Source organism: Anastrepha ludens, chromosome 2 (genome assembly GCF_028408465.1).
Source record: "Anastrepha ludens isolate Willacy chromosome 2, idAnaLude1.1, whole genome shotgun sequence".
In the NCBI taxonomy this organism is placed as follows: Eukaryota; Metazoa; Arthropoda; class Insecta; order Diptera; family Tephritidae; genus Anastrepha; species Anastrepha ludens.
This window is the reverse complement of record NC_071498.1, coordinates 71,320,322-71,334,897: the sequence shown is the minus strand read 5'-3', so window position 1 is coordinate 71,334,897 and position 14,576 is coordinate 71,320,322. Positions and strand designations below refer to the sequence as shown.

General features: G+C 35.7%; 1 protein-coding gene across 1 annotated transcript in view; it reads left to right on the top strand.

Annotated features, from left to right (window-relative positions):
* The window catches only part of LOC128871805 (chromatin-remodeling ATPase INO80), a 131,748-nt gene extending 129,082 nt beyond the window's left edge, over positions 1-2,666 (top strand). The window contains exon 16 of the mRNA XM_054113887.1: positions 1,699-2,666. Coding sequence (XP_053969862.1) covers positions 1,699-2,042 — 344 coding nt within the window. The 3' untranslated portion in view covers positions 2,043-2,666. The remainder of the gene's footprint in view (positions 1-1,698) is intronic.
* The last annotated feature ends 11,910 nt before the right edge of the window (positions 2,667-14,576 follow it).

The following is a 14,576-nucleotide window of genomic DNA, read 5'->3' as shown; positions in this document are numbered from 1 at the left end:
ACAAAACGTTTATACATACACAACTAAATAAAATAAAATAAAGGAAAATATACCTAATTTCGATTAAAAATATTTTTTTTGAGATTTCATTCCGGAAAATCAGCAAGTCTAATAGCTTGCCCTTTCTTCAAAACACGTCCGGTTGTTGCTATAATATTAATCACTTTGATATGTAAAGCAGCCTTGAGCCGTCACAATAGCTCCCGAAGCCGCTGCCATTTACATTTACCGAGTTGCATAGAGTTAGTTGCAACTTCGATTGACGTGTGGCACATGCCGTTCCACATCGGAGAAAATAAAAGCAAGAAGCTAATTTCGTATGCAGACATACACGCTGCCGCACTTCCGCTTTTTCCGTGCGTGATTTGTCAACACCGCCAGTTGTTAGCAGCGGCATCATTAGCGGCACTTTTGTTCAACACCCGCCGCGTGCAGACGCAGTCTACTATTTAACACGTCTTGCGATATTGTTTTTTAAATTATGCCATGTTGCAACACGGATTTTTTGACATTCAGTGCGCTCGTCGACAATTCACGCAATTTTTGGGCAGAAAAATCTTGAAATCAATGCCGCGTTGTTGGCTGTTATTACTGTCCTTGAAAAGGCAGGCAGATCTATTTACTTGGTATGCGCTCAATGAATTGTCACGCACATACATATGTAACATATGCATGGAAGTGGCACAGCTTGCAGTCCTTTAGGCAATGAGGGGGAGCGTCGCCATCATTTATTCGTAAGCCGCTTAGTGCAATTAGCATTGTTGTAAGCGCATTGTCGGCTTGTAGCATTATGGTACGTGCTATTGGGTCAATGGCGGAAATTACCACAAATTATTCAGTATTTGCGAAAAGGATATTGATGTAGTCGCTGCCCGCATGTAGGCGAGAACCACTTGAAGTGAATTGAATGGAAATAATAAATTGAAATAGCGGGACCAAGAACCACAGACGTTATTTCTTTCATTTTCTAAATTTAAATGGATTAAGTTAAGCATCACAATTATTTCTGTGGAAACACGTCTAAAATCAGTAAGAGTCGAACTTTCTGTGCCACGAATAGGTTATGTAAGTAGTATTTATAAGTAGTATCATCAGCTGCCCTGCTCTCGTCTGGAAAAGACTCAGACATCTGGGCTCTCACTTTTTCGCTACGCCTGCGGATATAACCGGTGTAAATATCATAAATTTGGTGAAGTTCATCAGTAGCTTGTTACGGCTAACTACGAACGCAAATCAGCCACCGTTGGCGTCGTCGTAAAATTTATGGTCATTATCGTCTCTAATCCCAAGGCTCCTTCTTCCTTCCCATCTCCTTTCTCCTCTCCCATGTGTGGCACCACAACGGACGATATTTCTTAATATTTGTCCAAATGAGTCCTTAGCTATGGCAGCCATTTAACCTAACCTAACCTAAGTATCTATATACATAGAAGTCTTATTAGAATTACAAGGATAGACCAGGCGAATAAAATTTTAACAATTGGAGCGCCGAAAATGACATTTATTTATTTCGAGCTGTAAAGCATTTGTCCTGGGTAGAACCTGTTCATTACCGCAATAGACTATCTAATAAATTATATCATATCATTTTTTTATTATATCTAATTATCAATTTTAAAAATATTATTACTCTTCTTTTTCCAAATAAAAATAATAACAACTTATACATACGTATCTCTCTACTTTTGCTTCTAACAGACTCACTCACCAATTTGGGCGTTGCCGAGTCCAGTTTCACTACCACCGTGCCCACACCGATGAAACGGGGTCCTGGACGTCCCCGCCTCAAGACCGTCGGCCCAGCATACCAGGGCACACGTGGCGCGCCTCGCACTCGCAAACCCATCGGACCACTCGTAGTGCCACTCGGCCACAGTCCTGGCGCCACACCACTTTCGCGCAGTCCGGCAGTTAGTCGCGCGCCAAGTCCAAGCTTTTCGGAACGCAGCAATTACAGTGCAACGGGCGTAACGATTGGCACACCGCAAGCCAGTGGCAGTGGAGCTGCTGTACGAGACGTTGGTGGAGGGGCAGATAATTAGTTTTAATAAATAAAAATAATATCCTATGATTTGAATAATTTATTTAAACTGTCACTTAAACATTTTATTTTTTTATTTTTTTTAGTAACTCCTTTCTTTAGTAACTCAAGATTACTGATATTTGTGCTTTTAGTATTTTAAGTGCAAAATTGTTCATTATGCATTGTTCGTTGTTTTAAGTGGAAAATTGAAAACAGTTTTGCATAAATTGTACGTATGCATGCATATGTGTATATGTATGTGTATACATATAGTGCATAATAATGAGTTTGTATTGTAATAAGATTAAAATAATGTAACTTAGTTTGTAAGCACTCATAGACCTTGAAATAGAATTCACGCTATTTAAATCTGTGGGTTTTTGACAAAACAGCATATCTCGAGTTAGCACCTTCTTCCTGTCAGGTACTAAATTACTGGGTTCCAATGCAAAATTTAAGCTATTGATCATTCGTAGCTGCAGTTAAAGAATCTACGTTAATACAAGTTCTCATAAGATACAGGCACACATTCACACAATATTACACATACATATATACATATGAATGAAAAAGCTGTTAAAGTGAAATAAGTTGTTTTCGCAAAAGTTCACAGATGTTTGCAATTATGCTGAAACCACATGAATCATTAATTTTTTATTACTCATACAACTTTTTTTACTCACCCATTTTTCCATAACAGTTTACTTTTAGTTACAAGGCTTTATTTTATAATATATCTCTTTGACATAAGTATGGATTAATTTGTATAGATTTTATTTCCCATGCGGTAGCTCTAAATAATATCTTATTTTATATTAAAAAAGGATATATGAAAAATATTTATTACAGTAGTCCTCCATACTTTTATATAAATGCACTTGCCACACCATTTAAGTGGCGTTTGTATGAATTTTTCACCTATTCTTTAGTTTGAAAACTTTTCATTTGTATTTTTTGTTGTAAATGGTGAAATGAGATTCATAAAATCAGGGTAAACAATTTTTAAGGTAGTTCCACTTTGAAATTCGAAACAGAAATTACATTTATCCAGAAAATATTAGAAACCATACCCGAAATATTTAGTTTCCAATGTCTGTTGAATCTTATCTTATATAGAAGTACAGGATTTGATCAAGAACTGAAAGTTCGAAAGAGTAAATACCGAATAGCCTAACTACGAGAAACAACAGATCGAAAATAAAAAAATTTTAAATCCAGGCTCAAATTGCAGTAAACAAAGTGAAATCAATATCTGATTTACGTTTATTTGACAATTAAGGGGGGAGCTTGGTTTATGAGGTCTAAAAATTGCATCTTTGCGATTTTTTTTTTAAAGGAAAAAATCAATTTAGCACTGCAAAGTTTTTTCTATCTTTTAATGAACATTTAAAAAGTATAAAAAATTTGTGTACTGGTTAAAATAAGTTGAAAAAATGTTTAACATAGAAATTAGTAGAGCGCTGCAACGCTGGAGTTTCCAACTGGCGTACAAGATACAGCTCGTAATTATTCTCTAAAGCAAAAAATTCAAATGGATTTCTAATTATCATGACTTTTTATTCTAGATGAATTAAGAAAACTGAGAGAAAATCCAAAATTTCAACTTTTTGGAGGTTTTAAAGAAAAAAATCCTTTCTATAAAAAAAAAATTCACTTCAACTTGGTATCAAAATCTTGAAAAATTTTTTTTTATCTATTTTGTTAGTTCAAATAGAAGAGAATTTAATACTGAAGGGAACAAGCTATGATTCATTTCAAAAGGTTCATTCGTTTTTTTTCATTCATGTACGCCAATTCAAAGAAATCATAAAAATGAAAAGCTGAGAAAAGAAGATAAAGTTTGTACTATAGCTGTCCGGTCACAGCGTAACTACCTAACGCTCGCCTACCTTTGGTTTTGTATCTACGGAAATATTGAGAATTAGGCTCTGTTACTTTGTGTGAATATTCTGAAATATATTAGGAATCGCTTAAAACGAAAAAAAAAATTGATTTTTTGACCTTATAAACCAGGCTCCCCCCTTAAGATGTAAACAATCCACATATTTGTTCACATTAACCCTCTTTTGGCTTTTTTCTTGCATGCTATGATGAACTACACGAGCTAGAAATACACATAAATAAATTTATATACATATAAATTAGGCTGGGTCGATTTGTGGGGAGGCAAAAAAATCGCCCATTGCTCTGTGAAAATCATATTCTAGGGATCAAAATAAGAAACTTTGCCGAAGCAACCATACCTCTAAAACGAATTCTGATGTCCCCCAATTTGGGTCGAACGAAAAATCCCACTTTGACCCATTTAGAGTGCTCCAATCGAGTCGAAATGTATGACCGACCCCACTAACTTTGGACGGCCGATCCACCCATGCCAGTGGCATACCCTTGGTTCCATGGTTCCTTCGGCAAAGTTTCTTATTTTGATTCCTAGAATACGATTTTCACAGAGCAATGAGCGATTTTTAAATCGATCCGCCCTAATATAAATATATACTTACATATATAGGTTAAGGCCAAGAATTGATCAGTACTCTTCATTTGATTAAATCTCCGTTAGCATCGTCTTTTGGGATTTTAATGTTTAATTTCATTTGATTGAAAAGGCAGGGCGCAGAACCGCAACCAGAGAAGGCGGGAAGAGGAAGGCTCTTGCATTTGCACGCTGAGCTGAGCGTTAAGCCGCATAAACCCATTCATATTAATAACTGCACCATGGGACAAAATTTAAGGATATACTTCAAGGCCGGTGGTAGTATTAGAGCAAAAACAACTTTAGAGCAAACACAGCTTTTCAGATTACAAGACCATAAAATTGCAGAATAGGTTTTTTTTAATATATTTGTTAAACATTTAAATCAAAAGTGCATTAAAATTACATGCGATGATAAAGTATGTAATGTAAAGTTGTAATTATTTATTTATTTACAAATTAATTATAATTATAAATAATTCAATAACAGATATTGTAATGCCGTGCAAAAATATTTGAATAAAAGAGATACCATGTTTTCATTAACACATCGTTTTTGTATATGAGATGTTTTTTTTAAGATACCATTTCTTCATGAACACGTCTTTGTTGATTTTGTTTTTTTCCAATTTTTTTTAAAGCTCGGAATTCCTATGCTATGAAGCTTCAGTCCACAAATCGAAATCTGAAACAAGATTTTTTACCATTTTGTTATCAATAAATTGAAAATTTATTATTTATTTTCAGTACAACACAGCGATACTATTTTTAGATCTAAATTATAAAATGTATTATAGCGGGCGTTTTCCAAAACGTATGTTTACAATGTAAAAGTATCACATCGATACTGTATAAATACCGTATCTATACAGTGCATCAGTAAAATATTGATACTTTGTAAAGTTACGCATCGCAACCCTATTGACGTTTTGGAACATTTTATTTATTTTGAATATTACTAGAATAATTAAAATTAAATATTAAATAAAATTGTCTTTTAAAGAGGGCGTTAAGAAAATGAATTTGCATGTCTAAAAGTCTTAAATTCAAAATAGTATAACTTTTTTTTCATTCATCCTAGAAGTCTTTTAAAAAATGGATTTTAAAGCTACAGAGTATTACTTTGCGATTCCGTTGTGGAAAATAAAAAAAAAAAATTACCTTACTCAAAAAAAATTCATAAAGATGTCCAAAATCGGCATTTCTTGACTATTTAACCACAAATTGCCAAAAGTCCTGACGTGCTGGAGCATTTTCAAGATCAAATTCGTTTTCAGCACAAAAAAAACTTTAAGAGACACTCGTAGCCGTTTTAGAAATTGGACAAAAATGAAATTACGCAGGCCTGTGTAATTATTCCAAATTTTGAATTGCGTCCGTCGTATTATCGGGACCCGAAACGTTCAAACAGCTCATAATGTTGAGGTGCTATTGTTTGGTGGGCAATTGGCTCCACTTTATGCTGCACATACAACAATAAATAATTCCTATTTATTTAAATTTGATCCATTAGAGAATACTTGAATTCGAGATCGAATGGTTGTTGTTGTTGCAACAGTATGAAATCCATGAACTTTGAAGGAACGCTGGTGAACGCTGGGTTGCGGTGTATTCGCCGCACTCAATAATTACAGTAATATTGCGACCCTGTTACTTTTATGATGGACTGTTGCTGATACTCAACTGCCCCAGTATTGCAGCAGTTATTTCGCGCCGACCAAAAACTTCATTCCATTTGAACTTAAATAAACAATATTAAATTTCGAAGTAGTATTTATTAAATAAAAACTTATCTTTTCTCTTCTAACATCCCAAATTTCGCTTTTGTTGCAGAAATGTTGTGAAAAAACTTGATGCCATCTCATAAAAGGGAACAGTACACGCTCTTCTTTTGGTGATGTAGACTCGACTGTACTGGGGATGGTCATGGGATGGATGGTGATGGAGCCCGACTCTAGCACATATTTAGCTATACAAGTTTTCCATCCGATTAGAAGAAGAGTGTTGTGAACTAGTTAAGAATCAAAAAATGTTAATGGTGTTTAACACATGGGCTAAAAAAGTCCCGGATCAAACACATAGATGAAATTAGTTTTATTGCTTTCACCTCTTTTTCAGTTAGTGCTAACCATAAAAAGACAGCTGTTAAAATTTCCTGAGTGATGCTATTACGCTAAGTTATTTTCTAAACAATGGATCAAAAAGAATTTCGCGTTTTAATTCTTGATGAGAAAAATACCATTAAAGCGAAGCAATACCTTGAAAACTATTATGGGGACTCCGCGCCATCAGAAACAACAATAAAATGATTGGTTTGCTGACTTAAAACGTTGTCGTCAAAAGAATGTGTTGGCTTTATATTACATGAACGTTTGACTCTGCGACTACTGGTTGTTAGCAGACCTAAAAGAAATGCTCCCCACTAAGAAATTTCCCTCGAATAAAGAGGTTATCGATGAAACTGAAGTCTATTTTGAGGCAAAAACTAAATCTTTCTACAAAAGTGGTATTGAAATGTTAGAGCGGCGCTGGAATGACTGCGTTACTCTTGATGGAAATTACGTTGATGAATAAAGCTGATTTTGATAAGAAAAACGTGCTTTCTTTGTAAGGCCCGGGACTTTTCAGACCATGTGTTACTGCAAAATATTTATTTTTGCTCTTGTGAATCCCTTTCGGGTTAGTTCGGGGCCGCTGTTAAAACGATTAAATTTTCGTGAGGGGAGCGGCTGCTATATTTCCATCTACTGGGAATCCTGTTTTGGATGAACATTTTTTTATTGTATCTCTATTTGTTTAAGTATTTTTAGGCATTAAAAAGATCTATTTTTTGTAAGGAAAGAATAACATGGCAAATACGAACAATACAAAAAAAGTTATTTAGTCCTATTTAAGATCTAAGGTTATCATATTCGTACACAATGAATTATTTTTTAATTTTATATTTTTGTTTTGTAGCAAAGAAAGTAATCGAAGTTCGAAAAATGTTATCAATAAGCAATAACCGTTAAGATGAAAAATTGAAGTTATGCGATCTATCGTAAAATTAATTAATAATATAAACGACGTTAAGCATTAAAAACTATTATTTTTCCATTGTGGTGGGAGGAATCAAAAGTTCTAAATGAATTTTCAAATAAATTACGTGTTTAAATCCAACCGTTTTTTGCTTAATTTGTCAATGTATGTATGAATAATGGTAAATTTGGAGAATTGGGTGTGTTCGAGCCCCTCAATAATTACCGCAATACTGCAACCCTGTTGCTTTATTGATACTCTGTTGCTGATACTCAGCTGATAGTGTGCAGCAATATTGCAGACTTTATTTTGCGTCGAACTTCTCTTCTTCTTAATTGGCGCGATAACCGCTTACGCGATTTTGGCCGAGTTTAACAAAGCGCGCCAGTCGTTTCTTTCTCGTGCTAACCGGCGCCAATTGGACACACCAAGTGAAGCCAAGTCCTTCTCCCCGTGATCTTTCTAACGCAGAGGAGGCCTTCCTCTTCCTCTGCTACCACCAGCTGGTACCGCATCGAATACTTTCAAAGCGGGAGCGTTTGTATCCATTCGGACGACATGACCCAGCGAACGAAGCCGCTGGATCTTTATTCGCTGCGCTATGTCTATGTCATCGTAAAGCTCATACAGCTCATCGTTCCATCGCCTACGATATTCGCCGTTGCCAACGTGCAAAGGTCCAAAAATCTTACGCAGAATCTTTCTCTCGAACACTCCAAGCGTCGTTTCATCGGATGTTGTCATCGTCCAAGCTTCTGCGCCATACGTTAGGACGGGCATGATGAGAGCCTTGTAGAGTGTTAGTTTTGTTCGTCGAGAGAGGACTTTACTGCTCAGTTGCCTACTTAGTCCAAAGTAGCACTTGTTGGCAAGAGAGATTCTACGTAGGATTTCAAGGCTGACATTGTTATCGGTGTTAATGCTGGTTCCTAAATACACGAAGTCTTTTACAACCTCGAAATTATAACTGTCTACAGTGACGTGGGTGCCGATACGCGAGTGCGCCGACTGTTTATTTGAAGACAGGAGGTACTTCGTTTTGTCCTCGTTCACCTCCAGACCCATTCGCTTTGCCTCTTTATCCAGTTTGGAGAAGGTAGAACTAACAGTTGTTAAGGCCGATGATGTCAATATCATCGGCATACGCCAGCAATTGTACGCTCTTATAAAAAATTGTGCCTGAGCGATTAAGTTCTGCGGCTCGTACGATGCTCTCCAACATCAAATAGATTTTGCGTCGAACGTGTTATTTAAAAAATGGAATTTTTAACATTTTTGATAGCAGATGAGCTAATGGAAAGGGGTGGGGATAGTTTTTTAAGAAACATGGAGAAAAACAGGAGGAAACGTTATTTAGTTCATAAAAATTCATTAAATTACTTTATTTTATTTTATATTAATAAAAAAACGGATAAGAAAACATTTCATTGAGGTACATATTATCATTTTAATGGTATAAAAAAACTAAATGCTGAAGTCTGTAAAAATACTGACTGAGTGAGATCACTTTTTTCAGATACTAAGATCACTTGTTGACAAACTTATCTAACACTTCTATGAGCTCCATCATTCTTGAAACTTTTTCTCTCTCTATTTTTCATATTCATTCCTAGTAGCATCACCATCGGAGTCAGTCTCGGAGTTATGATTCTCGTCTGGAGATCTTTGATATTCTCCATCATCCTGTACACTTTTGCTGGTTGAAATGTTTAGGGAACTCTGCAAATTTTGAGATGGAGGAGAAATGGAATGTCTTGTACCATAAATCTCGTCGAAATCATTAAAAAATTCCCAAGTGGTTGCATCTCTTCCTGTAGAATTGTTAATCTTTTTTATTCTTTTATATGTTGCGTACATGTTTAAAAATTTTCGTTGCAACTGATCTCTTGTAGCACTAAGATCTGGAGCATCGGTTTTCATTTTGTCCAGTACTTTGCCCCAAAGGACTGATTTCTTCCTCCTCCCGCTACCAAATGCATTTTCCATGTCTAATCGAGTTCTGACCAGTAATTTGGTTTCCACAACGCTTAATTTTATGCTAAAAACAAATAATTAACAACATTACAACATAAAAATGACATATGTATAACACAAAATTTACTTACTTTTCCTCCTCCATCTCGATTGCGCATTGAAAATTTGTATGTTGCACTTGATTAGCTAGTGATGAGCAACAGATTGTCAACAGTTCGCTAAACGAACGCGTGAAATCGAAATTTTATCGAAGAACGTGATGCTCTGTCATAAAAAGTAACACTGCCGCAACATTTGTGGCTCGAACACACCCATTGCTTTAATTTCATAGGGGTTGTTCAGTAAAAAAAAATTAAAAATAAGATCTGTGCACTTTTTATTAAACTCGAATTCCGTTTTTTATATTTTTTTCTCGAAATTTTCAAAACACCAAAAAGTTTTTAGTCCCTTAACACAAAAATTAGCACCTGAACTTTTTGCTTTGTTCGAATATAAAATCACTTCTTTATGGCTTTAGAAAACGGCTCTACGGCAATTCTGATGCTTATTTTTCAAACCACTGAATGGGGGAATTGCAGGAAACCTTGTTACTTTAAAACACTAAGAGCATTTATCTCAGTTAGGAGGCAATTTAGAGGAAAATATTATTGTATATTTAACCAATAAAAAGTAGTTTAAGAGGAACTGTGATTTTGAGTATTTTCGCCAAATCCACGGGTTATTTTTAATTCTAGTTGAATACATACAGAATTTCCAAAATTAATGCCGTGATTTGAACTCTCTCTCACGCCCTATGCTTTCCCTGACGGCCGCATAGGCACAAATCAAAGTAAAAGTAAAAGTATAGCTGAGTCAACTGTCCCATTTATAATATCGAAAACAAAGCAGAGTGACAGTATACTTCTTCAACTTTGTAACGATTTTAAGTTTAGTAATGCACACCTTGCATTATAAGAAGGAATCGGATCAGTGAAGTGAAGGCAAGTGTAAAATACGATTTGGCTTATGAATCAAACAAGTTTCGTACAGTTTTAAAAATTTTGAAGTCGTCTGGATATAAAAGAAATTTAGAGAAATGAAAACATTCAGTTATGTTATTAATAAAAATTACAAAGAACAAAGGGCCCAAAATGTTGCCCTGGGGGACACCAGAAGAGGCAATAAAAGGGTAAGAAGATATGCTCGCTATATGGTCACCATACGCTCTATTGACTATCATTTTTGTACATCTTGATTGGAGGATGAGGATAGTACAGAACATTTTTTCTGCCACTCTCCGGCCTTCTCTAAATTAAGAAGGTACATTTTTGCGAATGGACAAGCAGCATCCTCTTTCTCTCGTCAAACTTTTAATATTCTTATTCTAGAAGTTCTCTGCTTATAAAGAAACACCCTTATCAGTACATACATACCTAGTTCTACAGCCAACAAGTGCCCTGGCAAGAATGAAAGCTGAACAAGAAGAACAACTATTGCGAACGGAATCCACTGTAGCAACACATAAAACCGTAATACCTCCAGATTGCCTCTCTAACCACAACTACACGTACATATCTATGCACATGCACATGCAACATACTCGTATTCTTATGTCCTGCAATACTGACATGCCGCTGACATTCCAATGATTTTGCCTCATTGCAGATACTCTACAAAATATATGCGCACTAGCAATCATATGTACGAGTAACTATTGGTGCATACATTGTTTTGCCTGCCACTCGGCTTTATTGTTGCTAACATTTTTGCGTATTTAATTGAAAGTTTTGTTAATATTTTTACGATTTGCGTTGTATTGTGCAAGATATGCATTTTACTTTATTCTCACTTCTCCTACCTCCACTGCCACTCTCTCACTCTCAGCGCACCTCCATATGAATGATTGTATGTATGTATGAAGAAACGCATTAAAAGCGACAATCGACGTCTGATTTTAATTGAATTTGAATTTTTAATTGATATGACAAGGAGAAGCCGAGTTCAGCGCGAAGAGCCATGGAAAGTCTGCAAAGCAGCTGGTCAATCAGTTTGTTTTGGTTGTTGTTGTCATTTTGATTGCCGTTGTAGTCAATTTTACAGTTTCTATTTCCACTACTCGTATGCGTGTTGCAGACATCATTGTACATGGCGGCAATTATAAATTGGCAATAACATAAATTTTGGTAATATGAGCTGATGTGAGTTGATTTGGATGCTCGTTAACTACGTAAATTTTTAATTGTGTTTTTACGGCCATTTTTTTTTATTAAAAATACATAAATACCTATTCTGTTTGACACTTGACAGGTGATTGGTTTACAATCAATGGGGATAGTGAGAGTTTACAAATTTACAAGTTTGAAATATGGAAATTTAGGTTTTCTCCGAACATATTTTGATAAGTTTTAAAATTGAATTGAAGAGAATTGGGCTTTATTAAACGCAAAATAGTCCAATGAAGTACAGATGTATCTCAGATAATCAGCTCAGTTGGCGCCATATAAATCTTGGCGCTTATAATAAATATTGTATATGAATATCTACGTATCGATATATGTATAAGTGTATTGCCACAGCTAAAGAAAGAGCGTGACCTCTCTGAGGAAGATAACACACAAGAAGCTAAAATGGTGACCAAAGGTGACCCAAGATAAGACTTAATCTCTATAAAAGTTACACACGATTAGGCAGTATTCTTCCAAAAAAAAAAGGGCTACATACATCTTAGGTCAGATTAGCTGAGCTTTGCTGTTCAACATTGATTTACATAGGCTAGAGCCGGTCCTTAATCCTGAACGTGCAAAATTCGCTTCATGTATCCATGTCTAGGGCAACCAAAAGTGACCCGTCGAAAGCCTACATACAAAGAACAACCATGGTGATTATGTTAAACGACGGATGTACTGCGGCGGGAGTTGACTCGATCCGCACTCGACTCACTTTTTTCTTTAAACTGTATTATGAACACCGACGAATGCACTGCATTACAATCCGTAAACTTTGTTATCAACACAATCAGCTGTTTAAATTTTCAAAGTACAAATAAATTTTTGTTTAGCGCAAAATATGGATACTATATTCTTTTACCTGGATTTTGGTGAAAATACAAGAGGTAATTTAAGGCGAAGCCGCCAAAAAGTTAGGGATACTGCTGATGATGTACTCCGGTTGCCTGATGATGTGTAAGCTTTTCGTTGCGGTATATGTACGTAGAGTTACGATAATGTGAGCTCCTTTTGAAGGTTTTTAAAACAGTTTCGGCTCAATAAAGCAGCCTTTGAATATATTTTGAACATATTGAATGGAAAAATGCCTCCCGTTCGAAGATCATGGTCGATATCACCAAAGCTTAAGCTTGAAGCATGCTTAAGGCTTTTGGCCGAAGGGGGCTATCAAAATGGTACTGGATAAGATTTTAACATAGGAAGGGCGCAGTCAACAATTTCTACAGTACTTTCAGATGTTTTAAATATCTTAGAGGCTACATTATGTCCTAGATGGATAAGCCTAGTCATGACGGACAGTGAAAAGCTAGAGGCCAAAAGATATTTTTTTGAAAAAAAACGGCAATTCCGGGAATAATTATGTGCGTAGACGGTACCCATATAAACATTTTAAAACCAACTGGAGAGAATGCGCACCTTTACTATAATAGAAAAGGATATTATAGTACAAATGCAATGATAGTGAGTTATTTGTTAAAGTCAGACTAAATGAGTTCACTAATCTATTGTGCGGGTTAAGATATGTGACCAGCGAATAAGGTATGTAAACAGAAGGTACGCAGGTGCAAGCCACGATTCTTTTGTTTGGGAAAATAGTGATGCTTCGACTTATTTTCAAGCCTTGTATGAAAGTGGAGAAAGAAGCACGAGATTGTTGGGTAAATATACACCAAATAATAAAAAAAAATAATATAGTTTACTTCGCAATATTTTACATAGGAGACTCCGGATATCCACTTTTACCCTGGTTGATGACACCCTTTCGTAACACTCGAGCAAATACGCCAGAAAGTCGGTTTAATAAAAGCCATACCAAGGGCCACAACATTGTTGAAAGGACAATAGGGGTCTGGAAGAATTGGTGTCGATGTTTGCTTTCTGCTCGCCAACTACACTATGCTCCAGAAAAAGTGGCGCAAATTGTCAACGTCGCGGCTGCACTTCATAACATTCGCATTCATTACAAGATTTCCGACGAATATTTAGATGGGGTTGAAGAAAGTGATGAATATGTAGGCGAACCTATACAAACCCAACGGTACACAGCTGAGGCTACTCAAATTCGCAATGAGATGTTACGCAGCTTTTTGTAATAATAACTACATTCATCTTAATTCATATTCATATATATTTCTTAAAAATTCAATTAAAAAACCGCCATGGTATGTGCTAAAAACTAGTTACAAAAAAAAGTTATCCAATAAGTTATCCATTTTATCAGTTATTACAGACCCAACTGTTTATCTATTCCTCCAAGCTGGAAAGCTCTCTGGTGGTTGTGCGTTTCCTAAAAAATATAAATTTTGCCATTTGTATAAATTTTGCCAATATATATAATCCGAAAAAAAAACAAATAAAAATGTTTTTCCTTACATTTTATTGTTCTCCATCTTTATTATAATAATATCCGCAACACAATGACCTGCGGATGAGAAACGAGTAAATTTGTTTGAAACGCGTATTGAATGCGTTGTTGGTAATGCCATTTTTTTTAATCGATCCGTAAACCACATTATCGATCCGCATACTGCGTTATCCGACGTTTATTATGATACCGAATACTGTCGGATCGAGTATAACTCCCTCCGCAACCATCCGGCGGATACCATAATAGGGGTGAACAGAAAAACAGACGAGAGTTGATAGACAAAGGTGAAGTTTATAAGTAGTAGGTAGGTCGGAGGTGTTTTCTCAAAAAAATGCTTATATGCCATTAACAATTTTCTTTAAATTTATTTTCAAAAGGAGTTTTGACGTCACCCCAATTTCACTTCCGTCCGGTATCGCCTTTTTCAAATTTGCGCGTCAACATGTCACGTCTCTTCTAAACAACAGATTCAGGAAATTAGTGTGGTACTGGTTTCTTCGCTTTCTCCGGTAATGG